Source organism: Lethenteron reissneri, chromosome 55, assembly GCF_015708825.2.
Source record: "Lethenteron reissneri isolate LAM-NWPU_2019-01 chromosome 55, ASM1570882v1, whole genome shotgun sequence".
NCBI classification, from domain to species: domain Eukaryota; kingdom Metazoa; phylum Chordata; class Hyperoartia; order Petromyzontiformes; family Petromyzontidae; genus Lethenteron; species Lethenteron reissneri.
In genome coordinates, this window is record NC_083833.1 from 12,815,068 (window position 1) to 12,832,704 (window position 17,637).

General features: G+C 48.4%; 1 protein-coding gene across 1 annotated transcript in view; it reads left to right on the forward strand.

The window, feature by feature from the left end:
• Positions 1-17,637, forward strand: part of LOC133356643 (protein kinase C delta type-like) — a 65,404-nt gene that overhangs the window by 33,736 nt on the left and 14,031 nt on the right. Inside the window, exons 11-13 of the mRNA XM_061574270.1 lie at positions 2,396-2,534; positions 7,803-7,978; positions 15,781-15,966. Of these exons, the coding sequence (XP_061430254.1) occupies positions 2,396-2,534; positions 7,803-7,978; positions 15,781-15,966 (501 nt within the window). The remainder of the gene's footprint in view (positions 1-2,395; positions 2,535-7,802; positions 7,979-15,780; positions 15,967-17,637) is intronic.

Sequence of the window (17,637 nt, forward strand, 5' to 3'; positions counted from 1 at the left end):
CTGGGTGTTACCTGGTGTGCTAGCTGGATGAGGACTTGAAGGAGCAATTGAGCGCCGTTCGTCATTCTGTTCTACCACTTGCTCTTTGACGTTGGACTTGAGCCGAGCGGATGGAACTGCAACATGGACACGCACTAAAACATCACATTTCTGGATTGTGCGCGTTGGCCGTTCTTGCGTGTCAGTTGCCGTTTTTGTTCATTGTGCCATTTTTATTCTTGTTGATGTTGCGCGGAGGACAGGCCGGTGTTCTGTTCCAGTTCCTGATACCTCCCCTTTCGTTGCTTGTGTTGTTGTTGTTATAATCTCCGTTGTGTCTGGGGGACTCCTGATTGTGATGCCTTCGCCCGCATTATTTTGTTCTGTTTCAGCCGAGGACGGCTGGGATTTTCTGTACGGGGAAGGGTAGTGTAATGCGGGCGTAAATGGGCGGGGCGGATATGACGATCCGAGAGGGAGGAGTCAGGGTGACGTGGGGGAGAAGTTATAGCGGGGAGACAGGAAGCTATCTGGGTCAGTCGGGGGAGCGAAGGGTGGTGAACACGTTGGGTGGTCGCCGTGCCTCAGCCTGGTGGCTGAGGGGCTCATGACGGCGCCAGCCAGCGGGGTGGAAGAGAGAGTGGAGGATTGAGGTAGGAAGTGGCGAGATAGCCACAGAGGCCACGAAGGGCTGAGGTAGGAAATGGCGAGATAGCCACAGAGGCCACGAAGGGCTGAGGTAGGAAATGGCGAGATAGCCATAGAGGCCACGAAGGGCTGACATGGGGAGGTGGCGAGATCGCCACGCACGGAGGAACAGGGAGCAGCGATGGAGCTGCTGGGGGAGCAGCCAGAGGGCTGTACCAAGAGCCTGCAGCGGAGCTGCAGGAGCGTGGAAGGCTACGGGAGCGAAGGCAGATGTGGGGCTGCCAGGGAGAGAGTCTCAGGAGGAGTGCCGTGTGGGAAGGAGAACGCGAACCCCAAATAAAGGACACGGAGTCAGAGAGAAGTGTCTGAGTCCTTTTATTACATATGCATGCGGTGGCTGGGCATGCAGGCTATATAAACCAGCCAACGCAGCCTTGCCTGCCGGAGGAGCTCACCAATGAGACTGTGTCCAGATATTTCAAGGATGTGTGAACTCACATAATGTATATATGTTAACGTTCTTTTGCACCGCATGTAGCCAACCGTGCTAATTGGAGACGTGGGGGAAGGACAACAAATTAAACATATAAAATAGTTCTAAAGAAATTAGTCGTCAATCTAGATTATTTAAAAGTGCATAGCTCCAGTGACTTCCTCATATTGGAAGGAAGAGCATTCCAGGCGGCTGCATACGTGCACCTGAAAGAGTGTGATGCGGTGACCGTCTTTGTTCTATGGTTAGCCAAAATATGCAGCCTGGTTAAATCCAGGATGGATCATAAACAGGCCAGCCTCAATGTTTCAAACCGGTGCAGATGTTCCATTAGCGGAGTCCACATTTCGCAAGCATAGAGAAGGGAGGCCATGAATGTGGTTGAGAAGACCAGAAGCTTCGTGTGAAAAGACAGACCAGGTAGCTTCTACACAACGTTACGCAGCCGATGAAAAGATAATGCCGCTCGACTAATTCGGAGTGAGACCTCTGCTGTCAAACCAACCCGGTCATGAACACACTGCCCAGGTACAGAGACTTCTCCACTCTCTCCACAACTGCCCATCACTCACGGAGAGACACACACACAAGGAAAACATGCAGAGGGACATAGACACAGAGACGCACCGGAAAAGACAGAGAGCCAAAGACTCATGCTTAAATAAAGATACAGACATAGGCAGAGACAGCATTAAGTTCCCGCTCACGACCAACATCGGTGGCAAATATCCGCACCCATCATCGGCCTTCCCTAGGTGTACTCAGCCTTAAACGATTTGCTGATGGGGTGTGTATAAGACATCAGCACCAGGAGACCAGGGTGGCCGAGTGGCTGTGGTGGGGACCACACTACCCCTGGTAAGGGCAAGTCCTGGGTGCCATGGTGGCTAGGAAATGTTAACTACCTCGCCTGATTTGCAAGAGGGCGTGGGTTCGATCCCGACCCTAGCGCCTGCTGTATATTTGAAGTTTGCATGTTTCTCTCCCCGTGGTCGCATGGATTTTTTTCCAGGTCCTTCGGTTATTTTCCTCTACATTTAATATCACGCTTTTAGAGTATTTTGGCTGCTATAGATTTCCACGTGAGCATGATAAACTGCCACTTCGTTGAACTATAATTTGTGATGGCCATTTCACTTCTGCAAAAGAGCTACACAGCTCAGTGGGACCTTACCTGGTAAAAAAATATGAATAGTTAAGTTTTAGTTAAATGCTAACAGCTTGTGTGGGCTACATAGTGGACCTTTATCTCTGTGTGTGTGCGTGAGTGAGTAGGTGCGGAAAGAGCGGAACAGCGTGTGCCTGGGGCCTAGTGGGGTAGAGGCTGATGCTGGTGGTGGTGATGCTGCTGCATTCGCTGGGCCCTGCCCCTCAGCTCCCCTGCTGGCGGAACTCCCCGGAGCCTCCGATTTCGGTGCGAACACAAAAATACACAGAGGCAACGGCGCGGTCGATGTCCACTTGTCCCACTCGTCTGGCAACAAGAGTACCTGAGCGACGAAAGGGACGCTCGGAAACATCGTCATCATTGTCATCATCATCGTCATTGTCATCATCGTCGTCATTGTCATCATCGTCGTCGTCATCTTCATCGTCGTCATCTTCGTCATAATCATCGTCGTCATTATCGTCATCGTCGAAATCATCGTCATCATCGTCGTCATCATCGTCATCATCATTGTCGTCATTGTCGTCATCGTCGTCATAATCAATGTCGTCATAATCATCATCGTCATTGTCGTCATTGTCGTCATCGTCCTCATCATCGTCATCATCGTCATTGTCATCATCGTCATCATCGTCATCATCGTCATTATTGTCATCATCGTCGTCGTCATTATCATCATCGCCGTCATCATCATTGACGTTATCATCATAATCATCGTCGTCATCATCATCGTTGTCATTGTCGTCATTGTCATCATCATCATTGTCGTCGTTGTCGTCATTGTCATCATTGTCGTCATCGTTATCATCGTCATCATCGTCGTCATCATGATCATTATCATCGTCGTCGCAAACATCGTCATCATCGTTGTCATTATCAGCGTCATCAACGTCGTCGTCATTGTCATCATCGTCATCATCGTCATCGTTATCGTTATCATTGTCGTCATCGTCGTCATCATGGTTGTCATCGTCATCATCCTCGTCATCATCATCATCATCATTGTCGTTAGAATTGTCGTCATTGTCTTAATCGTCGTCATCATCATCATCATCGTAGTTGTGACATCGTTGTCATACGGTCAGGGTTCGTGAACATCCCTCACTCATCGACTCATTATTTCTTTATTAATCGACTCCAGATACTCATAATTGGCGTCAAACATGCACACACACGTGGACATGATCACAGCACCACGCTTGGCTGCCTTTATTTCCCGAGTGATAATTGTTTTGGTTTGTTTAATACAGGCTGCAACAGGTACTCATTTAAGGCTGAGTTGACCTAGGGGAGGTCCAGGACTATGGCCGATTTAGATATTCATCACCAATGTAGAGCGGGAGTGAGAATAGAACTCAGGTTACCGGGTTTTGTAGTGCGCTAACTAGTGCGCCACCACTCCAACAACAACAACAACCACCATTCGCCGCTAAGTGGTGGTGATGTCACCACGATGCTTGTGCCAGGCTATGTGCACCTTGAGGCCACGTGGAGTGTCACGAGATTCCTCCACAGAGGCCGATCTTGACACCGCTGGTACCAGTCATCGGCAAGTCCACTCAGCTCCACATCCTTCTGTACCACATCACTCCATCTCTTCTCTAGCTCGTGTCACGTCTGTTTAGACCCTCTTTCCAGCCGAACAAAAGCTGTTTAGGCATGCGGTGGCTGGGCATGCGGGCTACATGACCCAGCCAACACAGGCTTGCCTGCCGGAGGAGCTCACCGACGGGACTTTGTCCAGATCTTTCAAGGATTTGTGAGCTCCTCACAATTTAGCCTGGTAAAACCTAGGATGGATCAGAGGCACGCAAGCCTAAATGCTTCTAACCAGCTAAGATGTTGCATTAGGGGGGTCCACGTTTCGCAAGCGTAGAGAAGGGAATGACCATGACCGAGAAGACCTGAAGCTTCGTGCGGAGCGACAGACCAGGTAGCTTCCACACAGCGTTACGCAACCAATGAAAAGATAATGCCACTCGACTGATTAGGAGTGAGACCTCTGCTGTCAAACCGGAGCCGGTCATGAGCACACTGCCCAGGTTTGGGAAATTCTCCACTCTCTCCACAACTGCCCCACCGCCAATTGGAAGTTGTGGGGGTGGAGTGTCCGATGGTACAAAATACCCAGGCAGGTGCTTAGTTTGATGGGGCTGATGGTAAAGCCCACCTCTTAGTGGTAAGCTTCAGGTTCAGCAGCAGCGCCTCCAACTCCTCCTCTGAGTGAGCAGCAATTATCAGAACATCGCCATACATAATGTGGTTGACCAATAGGGAGCCATCCCTTGACCGCACCCGGGCATCGATCAGCCTCCCATTGTATCTGTACCAGATGGAAATTCCTCCGGTACAGCCATCGAAGGTTTCACGAATTACATGGTCGAAAAATATGTTAAATAATGTGAGAGCCAGAAGACATCCCTTTCGCACTCCAAGGTGAACAGAGAATGGCTCTGACTCCATGCCACGTAGTGTTACACGGGCCCGTGCACTATCATGAAGGTCCTTAATGATCGTGAGCAGAGGGTCAGGGACTCCGAAAGCACGAAAAAAACCCAGAGCCCATTCTTACAATCCTGTGGAACCCATCCAGGGGTCCAGATTGTTGTTATGATGTCATGTAGGGCAGTCTGTGAAAAAACGCCACCCTCCCTCAGCATATTGCTTGGAATATCATCTCTGCCCAGTGCCTTTCCTGGTCTCTGATTCTGTATCGCTTTCAGTATTTCCTCAACAGATGGCACCTCAGCCAGCCACTCACATGGGATGACTTCTTCTTCCAATATTTGAGACACCGCAGCCTCAGCAGGGTCATCCTCACTTTGTCCCATGATGTTTTCCAGGCTGAGGGATTTTTCCTCCCCCAGGACCTCACAGAAATGCTCAGTAAATCTGCAAACCTGTTCCTGGGGTCGGATATTAGATCACCCTTCTTTCCCCTAATGATGGTAATAGGTGTGGTGCTGCAGGTTACTTTTTTATAGAGTTAAATAGCGATTTGTGATCGTGGGCTATTGAGGCAGACTCCATCTCCTCAGCAACCCGCGACCACCACCCATCCTTGCAGTGCCTCACGGCTCTCCGAACCTCTAAGCGACGGCTGCGGTAAGCCTCCTCATTCTCTGACGTGGGATGCTGTAGACGATGAGAGTGGGCCTTTTGCTTTTTCTCAGCCAGCCTAAACACCTCCTCTGTCAGCAAAGGTCTCTGGGGAGGTCTGGACTGTGTACCCAAAGCAGCCATTGCAGCTGCATGAGCCACAGTCCTAAACCTCGCCCATTTCCCCTCGACATCTGGAGGAGTGGGGGACGATGCCAACCCCAGCCATAAGCGATGATGAAATTATCGTTTGCAACTTTCATCAGCTAGCTGAGACCAGGGCACTTTGGGGTTGAATGCGGTCCTGAGTATCCACCCACCACCAGAGTGGAAGAATGGCAGGCACATCTTACAGATGACAAGTTGATGGTCAGTGGTCAGATCAGCTCCCCAGTAGGTCTTGGTGTCAAGGACATGGGCCCGCATCCACTGTTCTGTCACCATGTTATGCAGCAGATGTTCTTGCTTGGACCCGGCATGCATACATGATGTTGTGTGGATGTGCCAATGCCGGAACAGCGTGTTGGTAATTACAAGCCCATGTGCTCCATAAAAATCTAGCAGCCTCCTACCGCTGTTATTGAGCTGATCTAGCCAATGCCTTCTAATCACTCCAGACCAGGTGCCAGGATCATGACCAACTCGGGAATTGAAGTCTCCAAACAAGATGACTATCCAGAGGGGCCACTTTAGCTAGCACCTGTGACAGGAGGTCATAGAAGGCATCTGACTCATCAGCTTTGACTGCATCCCTCCTCGGATGTTCGTCTTCGGTGGGGGCATGAGTAACCACGACCACCACTCCTCGCCTCCAGTTGATGCGAAGGCGAGCCCAAAAGAGCCTGGGACTTACTGCTTCCCACACCTCACCGTCACGCTCCCACGCCCCCTTCATTCTTTTGTTCATAAGACTAGCCACTCCCTGTTGTTTGGCAGTCTCCTGCCCCGAGTAGAGGACTATCCACCCCTCATGATTGCAGGAGCCAGAGTCGGTCCACTGAACCTCCTGAATACCTCAGAGATCCAGGCGGTACCCTTCCAGCTCTCTTTGAAGGTGGAGGGATTACCAACCCATTGCACTCGTTCAGAGCCCCCTATTTGGCCTCTGTCGTGGTTACAAACGACATGAGGGGAATGGCCAATCTAAATTGGCCCTCCCTCCACGGCACTGCTCACCACAACGTTGCTGTCCGGCACCAACGAGGAGGTACACACAGACACACACACACGTGCGCACGCACACACACGAGTGTGTAGTTGTTATTGTGACCTGCAGAGCGGTGGCACATTGTTAGTGCGCCGCGCTATGCACTCAGCAATTCGAGTTTGATTCCTGCACGTGGCCATCAACGGGGACAGCGAATATAGGAACTGGACATGGGCCGCCTCTCGGTCGACTCAGCCAAAAATTATGTACCTGATGGTGTGTGTGGATATGAGCACTCGGGAGACAATAAAGGCGGCCGGGCGCGGTGCTGGCCACCCACCCCCTCGTGTGCCATGCTGGCCTTCATAGGTGCTGCCATTAGTTATCACTCTGGTCACGAAGGTTACATTGTTAGCTTAAATTAAACAATGTATCTTATTTGCTAGGAGGCTCAATGGTGGAGCGGGCAGCTTTCAGCGATCGCAAGGTCATGAGTTCAATTATTGGTTATGGGGGGGAGGGGAGGTTCGGGGGTGACTTCAGCCCATCGTCCATCCGTTGCACCCTCCAGGGGTCAATAAATTGAGCGCCACTTTGTATGGGGGGGGGGGGGTAGATCAACAAACACCATTGTGCCGACTCCGCTCATCCTCGCAGCAGCAGCAGTGGCGGCTTTTGGCTGGGCCATCAAAACAAAGACAGTGGTCACCGCATCGTCGCGCGGCACTTTCAAATGCGCTTCTGTGGCCGTTTGGAATGCTCTTCTCTTCCGATATTAAGAAGCCACTGGAGCCATGCGCTTTTATATCATCATTTATATTCAAAACGCTTTTCTTTAGAACTGATTTAGTGTTTAGTTTGTTGTCCTCCCCCCCGGCACCCCCGATTAGCGCAGTGGGCTACGTACGGTGCGAAAGAAGTTCAACGCACAGTACGTACAACATCAGTGGTCGTCCTTCCTATGAAGACGCTTAATTGGCCACCGCCATAGGAATGTGGAATAACCAGATCTGGCTCTGCGGGGTGGGCTGAAACGAGGAGATGAGCACCACAGCACCTCAATGGGGCTCATCTGAGCAGGCAGGAAATCAGTGTAGCTTTAAATAATTAAATAAACCGGTGACGGTTCAGGCAATGGGCCCACTTCATGATGGCACATGCCGTAGATAGCTTTACGATTCCTTTGTTTTAATCACTGGTGCCCCCCACTCCCAACCCACCCCACTCCCCATGTCTCTCTACCCCCCCCACCGCCCCGACTGTTGCAGACCGCTCGCAGGTTTCCTGGGAGGGCCCCATCGTGGGCCCCCATGGCAGCCGCCAACCCCAGCCACGGCAACAGCCTCCTGGCAGCCGGGGGTCAGGGAGCCTCCATGGTCCCCCGCGCCTGTCCCCCTCGGACTTCTCCTTCATCAAGGTGCTGGGCAAGGGCAGCTTCGGAAAGGTATGTGGCGATTCGTTCATCCGCTCATTCACACGCTCAAATCGCTTTCTCGATCGTTTGCTCGATCGCTCACTCGCTCGCTCGATCGCTCACTCACTCGCTCATTAGCAGAGTGGCTCGCTCAGTCCTTCGTTGACTCCTTCGCTCGATCGCTCACTCGCGCATTCACAGAGTTGCTCACTCAGTCGCTCGGTCGCTCATTGGATCAATCGCTCACTCGCTCAGTCACGGAGTCACTCTCTCAGTCTTTCGTTCGGTCATGGGCTTGATCGTTCACTCGCTCATTCATGGAGTCGCTAGCTCAGTCCTTCATTCGCTCGTTGGCTCATTCACGGAGATGCTCGCTCAGTCCTTCATTCGGTCATTTGCTTGATCACTCACTTGCTCAGTCCTTTGTTTGCTCATTGGCTCAATCGTTCACTTGCACATTCATGGAGTCGCTTGCTCAGTTGTTCGTTCAGTCATTGGCTCGATCGCTCACTCACTCATTCTTGAAGTCGCTCGCTCAGTCCTTCATTCAGTCGTTCGCTAGCTTGATCACTTAATCGTTTATCCCTGAAATAACACCAAAGAAATATTAAATATTCTCAAAATACAATTGTCGGCATTTGCAGAACATGTGTAGAGGTGTAATTGCACATGGCTACGAATCTTCTTGTTTCTTTCGGTAAAGTCACGTAGAAGGGAAGTAATAAAATAATAAAAATAAAACATAATAAAACAATTCTCACGACGTTTCGGCTACAACGCAAGCAGCCGTCTTCAGGTGAAGAATGAGACACTACCAAACTAGGAGCTTATATATAAGCTGCATTGGGGGTTGAAGAGCGCCTTAACAAAAAGAATGTGCATGTGAAGAGGAATTTAGCATATTCATGGAAAATGCGTAGGCGTTGGGCGGGGGGGTGTCAAAGTCATATTATGCCCATGCATTATGCAGGATCAGCAGCAACCAAGGGGGGTGCAGGGATTAGCAGTAACAAAGGGAAGGAATGTTAATGATATGTAGCTGCAGTTACTCAACAACCACGTAGAAAACTAAAGTATAAACTACATAAAAAACTAAAGTATAAACTGCATCGCACCATCAGTATACTTACTATACTCTATAATAAGCTGAGTTACTAACAGCAAGTAATACATTACCATTCTACCTCGTAAAAATTCTATAATATGCTTCCATCTAGACCTTATTCTCTTACATCACACGAGCATATACCGTACTATATACTGCCATAGATAAACCCAACATTAAATTATATACTGTATTGCTGTAAACCAACCTATATCTTATACATTTAATATAACACTATGTATTATTCTACACACCCTAATGTGTGTCGAAATGGTTTATTACGTCCTTCCAATGATTGCTGAGCCAGAATCCATCTTCTCGGTTAAAATTGTCTCTGTGTTTGTATATGTGGATCGCCTCATGAACGAATCTCTCATGATAGCCAGATGGCTTGCAGAGAACCTCTGTCTTGGAGAAGTCAATATCATGTGAGCCCACTGAGTTGTAACAGTGATCTGCCACGGCTGAGGTGTTTGTCCTACCGTGTTTCAGGTCAGCTTTATGTTCACGGATGCGGTCCGAGACATGTCGTTTGGTTTCCCCAATGTAACTGCTACCACAGAGGCAACTTAGTTTGTAGACGCCAGGGTACTGTATGTCTGGAACCACATCTTTTACAGACGGTACCAGATCACGGATTTTATGTACTGTGTTGAATCGGACCTGGATCTTGTGTTTAATCAGGATTTTGGAGATCTTTTTTGTGACCCCAGCAATGTAGGGTAAGGTGATGGTCTTGAAAGGCTCCTCAACAGGATCCTTCTTGATGGTTGGAGTGATGGCTTTGCGGATTGTATAGTCGGAGTAACCATTTGCCTTAAGAGCTTGGCGTACGTGTTTGAGTTCACTGGAAATGTGTTCATGGTCGGAGATGCATTGGGCTCTATGATATAGAGTCTTGATGAGGGAATTCTTCTGGGATGGATGGTGGTGGGAATCCGGTTTTAGATAAGCATCCGTGTGGGTGGCTTTCCTGTAGACAGAGTGGCTCATTGAACCATCAGGTCTCCTTTTGATTAGGACATCCAAAAAGGGTAGCTTGCCATCATTTTCGACTTCCATGGTGAATCTGATGGCTGGGTGTATGGAATTGATGTGGTCGAGAAATTGGTCTAGAGCAGGCCGGCCATGTGGCCAGATGACAAAAGTGTCGTCTACGTACCTCTTCCATAAGGTCGGGCGTAGAGTGGCAGTCTGGATAGCGTCCGTCTCAAATTTCTCCATGAAGATGTTGGCTACAACCGGAGATAGGGGGGAGCCCATTGGGGTGCCCTCAATTTGCTTGTAGAAGGTTCCATTCCAGGTGAAGTATGTATTGGTTAAGCAGTGTCTCACCAGGGGGGGTACCCCAGCATTCAGTCCTTGATGAACCAAGTCTTCAATGATTGCGATGGTGTCAGGCACAGGTACCTTGGTGAACAAGGAAACCACATCAAAACTGACAAGCAGGTCGTCTGGGGACAGGGCAATCCCCTTGATTGTCGATACCAGGTCAGTAGAGTTTAGTACTGCAGAGGTGGTTTTTCCAGTGAAAGGCCGTAGGATTTCGGACAAAAAACGAGCCAGTTTGTAAGTGGGGGAGTTGATAGTAGAGACAATGGGACGAAGAGGTGTATCTTCTTTATGTATCTTTGGCAAGCCGTACAATCTTGGTGGTCTGGCTGCAGAAGGTTTCAACGAGAACTGTTTGGTCTGATCAATTAATGCGGTTGAAGCAGAAATGATGTTGTTGGTTTTGGAGACGAGGCTGTTGGTGGGGTCTCTTTTTATTTTTGTATAGCTGCCATCGTTTAATAGTTCTTGAATTTTGTTGTTGTATTCTATTTTGTCCATGATGACAGTGGCATTGCCTTTGTCGGCTGAGAGGATGACAATGTCATCCCTCTTTTTTAATTGAGCTAATTCAAAACGCTCCTCTTTGCTGATGTTGCTAGCTGGCATCTTAGCGTTTTTGAGGGTTACAGAGATTTCAGATCTTGCTACGTCTGCAGCGATGTGACTCAAGCCCTTGAGAGCTACATCTACTCGAGCAATTATATCATTAGCTCTCAAGGGCTTGAGTCACATCGCTGCAGACGTAGCAAGATCTGAAATCTCTGTAACCCTCAAAAACGCTAAGATGCCAGCTAGCAACATCAGCAAAGAGGAGCGTTTTGAATTAGCTCAATTAAAAAAGAGGGATGACATTGTCATCCTCTCAGCCGACAAAGGCAATGCCACTGTCATCATGGACAAAATAGAATACAACAACAAAATTCAAGAACTATTAAACGATGGCAGCTATACAAAAATAAAAAGAGACCCCACCAACAGCCTCGTCTCCAAAACCAACAACATCATTTCTGCTTCAACCGCATTAATTGATCAGACCAAACAGTTCTCGTTGAAACCTTCTGCAGCCAGACCACCAAGATTGTACGGCTTGCCAAAGATACATAAAGAAGATACACCTCTTCGTCCCATTGTCTCTACTATCAACTCCCCCACTTACAAACTGGCTCGTTTTTTGTCCGAAATCCTACGGCCTTTCACTGGAAAAACCACCTCTGCAGTACTAAACTCTACTGACCTGGTATCGACAATCAAGGGGATTGCCCTGTCCCCAGACGACCTGCTTGTCAGTTTTGATGTGGTTTCCTTGTTCACCAAGGTACCTGTGCCTGACACCATCGCAATCATTGAAGACTTGGTTCATCAAGGACTGAATGCTGGGGTACCCCCCCTGGTGAGACACTGCTTAACCAATACATACTTCACCTGGAATGGAACCTTCTACAAGCAAATTGAGGGCACCCCAATGGGCTCCCCCCTATCTCCGGTTGTAGCCAACATCTTCATGGAGAAATTTGAGACGGACGCTATCCAGACTGCCACTCTACGCCCGACCTTATGGAAGAGGTACGTAGACGACACTTTTGTCATCTGGCCACATGGCCGGCCTGCTCTAGACCAATTTCTCGACCACATCAATTCCATACACCCAGCCATCAGATTCACCATGGAAGTCGAAAATGATGGCAAGCTACCCTTTTTGGATGTCCTAATCAAAAGGAGACCTGATGGTTCAATGAGCCACTGTCTACAGGAAAGCCACCCACACGGATGCTTATCTAAAACCGGATTCCCACCACCATCCATCCCAGAAGAATTCCCTCATCAAGACTCTATATCATAGAGCCCAATGCATCTCCGACCATGAACACATTTCCAGTGAACTCAAACACGTACGCCAAGCTCTTAAGGCAAATGGTTACTCCGACTATACAATCCGCAAAGCCATCACTCCAACCATCAAGAAGGATCCTGTTGAGGAGCCTTTCAAGACCATCACCTTACCCTACATTGCTGGGGTCACAAAAAAGATCTCCAAAATCCTGATTAAACACAAGATCCAGGTCCGATTCAACACAGTACATAAAATCCGTGATCTGGTACCGTCTGTAAAAGATGTGGTTCCAGACATACAGTACCCTGGCGTCTACAAACTAAGTTGCCTCTGTGGTAGCAGTTACATTGGGGAAACCAAACGACATGTCTCGGACCGCATCCGTGAACATAAAGCTGACCTGAAACACGGTAGGACAAACACCTCAGCCGTGGCAGATCACTGTTACAACTCAGTGGGCTCACATGATATTGACTTCTCCAAGACAGAGGTTCTCTGCAAGCCATCTGGCTATCATGAGAGATTCGTTCATGAGGCGATCCACATATACAAACACAGAGACAATTTTAACCGAGAAGATGGATTCTGGCTCAGCAATCATTGGAAGGACGTAATAAACCATTTCGACACACATTAGGGTGTGTAGAATAATACATAGTGTTATATTAAATGTATAAGATATAGGTTGGTTTACAGCAATACAGTATATAATTTAATGTTGGGTTTATCTATGGCAGTATATAGTACGGTATATGCTCGTGTGATGTAAGAGAATAAGGTCTAGATGGAAGCATATTATAGAATTTTTACGAGGTAGAATGGTAATGTATTACTTGCTGTTAGTAACTCAGCTTATTATAGAGTATAGTAAGTATACTGATGGTGCGATGCAGTTTATACTTTAGTTTTTTATGTAGTTTATACTTTAGTTTTCTACGTGGTTGTTGAGTAACTGCAGCTACATATCATTAACATTCCTTCCCTTTGTTACTGCTAATCCCTGCACCCCCCTTGGTTGCTGCTGATCCTGCATAATGCATGGGCATAATATGACTTTGACACCCCCCCGCCCAACGCCTACGCATTTTCCATGAATATGCTAAATTCCTCTTCACATGCACATTCTTTTTGTTAAGGCGCTCTTCAACCCCCAATGCAGCTTATATATAAGCTCCTAGTTTGGTAGTGTCTCATTCTTCACCTGAAGACGGCTGCTTGCGTTGTAGCCGAAACGTCGTGAGAATTGTTTTATTATGTTTTATTTTTATTATTTTATTACTTCCCTTCTACGTGACTTTACCGAAAGAAACAAGAAGATGAATCCCTGCAGTCACGAAAGCTTTAAATGGCTACGAATGTTGAGGCGTGATTATGCATGGCCACGGATGGCCAACAAACACAAGGGGCGGGGTTACGGCCGTACACAAGGGTGGCGCTCGCACCGACGTCCGCATGTGTATCCCCCACGGGCCCCCCCTTGGGGGCAAGTCCTATAAAAGGTGATGAGCCGAAAGGCTCGGGAGTCGGGACTCAGCTTTAACCAGAGAAGAACGAAGACCTGCTAGAATAGGCCCCGGAGCTCCCCTGGCTCGCTGTCCTTCTAAGGGCCGACCAGGGCAAGCCGGTGGCGTGGCCCCGAGAGCCCAGACGAAGCTGGTCTGGTGACTCAGGGAGCCGGGATCCCAGCTTAACCAAGCTGGGACAGATAGCCTCCCCTAGTCCCGTAGTGGAGGAGTTGGTATAGGCTAGAGGGGTTAGCTGTCGAGAAATCCCTGTAGCCAAGTGACCTGTAATAACTGTGTTGGTGTAATAAATAAGTGTGCCTCCGATCCTGTCGTCAAGCCTCCATATATACTTACTACACATGCATGCTACTACTGGCCAAGACTAATTAGAAAATCTATCAAAATTCAGAAAAGTAAAAATAATTGTAATCTTTCTGAAAGCTACACGATTAGTGCTACTTGGAAGCGAATTATTAAGTAACACAATGATTAACTGCATGCCTTTACAGGTCACCAACGTGGTTGATGGTAATTAACTGTGAACAGCCAATAATAGGAACTGTGTAACCTCTTCATACGCTTATAATTAACATAACGTACATAATGATTTTAAGCTTTCGTAACTGCAGGAATCCATACTCTTTTGTTCTTTCGGTAAAGTTGCGTAGGTAGAAAAATAATAGATCACGACGTTTCGATCGCAACACAAGCAATCGTCACCAGGTGGGACAACCACAGCAATAAAAAAACTGCTGAAGTAGGCGAGAGATCTGCCGTGGCACGAGGTTATATAGGCCTCGGTAGTAGGGGGGGAGAGAGGAGGTGGGGGGAGAGAGGTGGCGGGGCAGAAAGTGGACCCCGCGGCAGCACTGTAAAGATCGGCTGCAGGGGGGGGGGAGAAAGAATGGGGGGAGGAGGCGGGGCAGAAAGTGGGCCCCGCGGCAGCACCCGGGTCACTGGGGTACTGGAGTAGAGATCGGAGAGATATGCACAGAGAGAGAGAAAGACACAGAGAGAGTCGGAAATAACAGCTGACATCGGCAGGTAGGATGGAAACATCACAGTCAGTTAAGACTTTACCTGGTTAATAACGTCCTTCCAATGATTGCTCAGTTTGTACCCATCTTCTCGGTTGAAGTTGTGCCCGTGTTTATATATCTGGATAGCTTCATGAACAAATATCTGATAATAACCGGTGGGTTTGCAGAGTACCTTCGTCTTCGAAAAGTCAATTTCGTGTGAGCCCACAGCGATAAAACAATGATCAACAACGGCAGAGGTATTGGTCCTACCGTGTTTCAGATCTGCTTGCAGCCGATTTCTCTATTGCTGCCGCGGTGGTCCACTTCACTCCAGTGACCCGGGTGCTGCCGCGGAGTCCACTTTCTGCCCCGCCCCCTCTCTCCCCCCCCTTTCTCCCCCCCTTATCTCTCTCCCCCTACTACCGAGGCCTATATAACCTCGTGCCACGGCAGATCTCTCGCCTATTTCAGCAGTTTTTTCTTGATGTAGTTGACCCACCTGATGACGATTGCTTGTGTTGCGATCGAAACGTCGTGATCTATTATTTTTCTACCTACGTGACTTTACCGAAAGAACAAAAGAGTATAATGTCCATGCACAATGTATGTTGATTACCTGTGAATAACCAGACTAATAAGAGGTATTCATTGTTATTCATGACTACATTAACCACCTCTCTGGTCTTCGCACCTGATTTGCCGAGTGACAACATCAACATTTATCCCTGCCCGTCCATTTAAGACCACAACAGGAGGAGGATTTCTCCACAACTCTCTGGCTGTCGCCTAATGAGGCCAGTTTATTGTAATTACCGACAAAATGTCACCAGGTACTCGAATTGTAAATGTTGTATTGGGTTTATTCCCCAACACACAACAGGTTAGTACTGAACTAGTTACTAATGGGCATGTTTTGTTACTAATTGGTTGTGTAGGCTGGTGGCGGGTTTAATGACACAAGCGGATGTTTAGTGGGACTGTGTGCACGCGAGCGCATGTACAGAGGGGCTGTGTGCGCGCGAGTGGCTGTGCAGGTGATGCTGGCGGAGATGAAGGGCCCGCGGAGCCCGGCTGCCGCATACTTCGCCGTCAAGGTCCTCAAGAAGGACGTGGTGCTGATGGACGATGACGTGGAGTGCACCATGATCGAGAAGAGGGTGCTGGCCCTGGCCTGGGAGCACCCCTTCCTCACCCACTTGTGTGGCACCTTCCAGACCAAGGTGCCACCCACTCACCCACTCACCCAGCCACTCACCCAGCCACTCACCCCTTCCTCACCCACCTGTGTGGCACCTTCCAGGCCAAGGTGCCACCCACCCACTCACCCAGCCACTTACCCAACCACTCACCCAGCCACTCACTCACCCAGCCACTCACTCACCCAGCTAGTCACTCTTACCTCACCCACTTGTGTGGCACCTTCCAGACCAAGGTGCCACCCACTCACCTAAGCATCCACCCACCAACCCACCCAGGCAGCCAACTGCCCACCCACCGCTCCACCCATTCACCCACCCACTCGCCTACCCAGCCACTCACCCACCCCTCCACTGGCCTCATCGTCTTATGGGCATGGGTAGAGCGAACGTAAAAACATTTTTTTTATGTTACCAGGTAAGATGCAACTGAGCTATGTTCCTTTTTCAGAAGCGACCTGGCTATCCCAAATAATAGCTCAACCAAGTGATGGCTTATCATGACGTGGAAATGTATCGCAGTGACATACTGTTGTATCTATGCCCTGTTTTCCCAAAATTAATATTAAGAATAATTAGGCCAAACAAAAAAAATGTGTGTTTTTTTTATATCTATATATATTTTTTAATTAAATAATGATAACAGCCCCTACTCCTCACAAGCACACCAAGAATCTGTGAAACGGGCAGGGACATTAAACGGCAAGATTTCAGAGCACAGAGAGGTCAGAGACATCCAGATGGACAAAAGGTCGATGGCCTAACCTTCCCAAGATGTCTGGAGATGCACGGATATCGTGCAGAGCAGAGAAAAAAAACTGTTGCAACTAGCGTTTTCTTTAACGTTTTCCTTAACGAAAAGTAGAAACTTAACAAAAGATTCAACCAGCCTACAATAGGGGCTTTTTATTAGATATTCCCTTATATTACTCGTATTCACCGCATATATATTATTTTGTATTGTATGTTTCTATCTACATGACCTTACCAAAAACTAAAGAATACGAATTCCAGAAAGCTTAAGTGGAAACTTAGTTACACTTAACCTCAGGACATTAAAATATAACTCAGAATAAAACACCAATCCCTGGAAACAAACGCATAACCAAACTTGGCAAAGCCCTCAAAATAATGATGTAACGAGGATCATTACGAATATTCATTAAACATAGACCGAATAATAACCATGATATACTAAGACCGAGGGAACTCATAAGAAATATCAAGAATAAATGTAACACACAGGACCACATAAATGTATTGCAAAAATCTCCTCAGCCACCTTTTCCTCTCGCAAGAGACGCACAGAGAGGAGAGGGTGTTCACGTTTTTTAGTTTAGGCACAAGCGCACATCACTAATGAGCAGTCTGGTTCGAGTCGCGCTCAGTCTCAGGACTCGGATTGCGATGCAGCGTTGCGACGGGGCTCGCAAGGGAGCTGGGGCGCGTCATGCCTCGAGGAGAGATGGTACGACGAGGGGCCGTTAGGGCAGAAGTCTGAGTTCAACCTGGGTCGAGGCTGGGTTTCAGCCGTGCTCTGGCTGGCGGAGCGTCGTGAGGGAGCAAACACCGATACCGACGGCCGGTGTCGTTTCTCACAGAACGAAGTGGCGAGGTGTGGTTAAGTGCAAGTGAAGCTGGCAGCTGCACGAACAAAGGAATGCACGGAGAAGAGAGAGTGACGAGTGACAACAA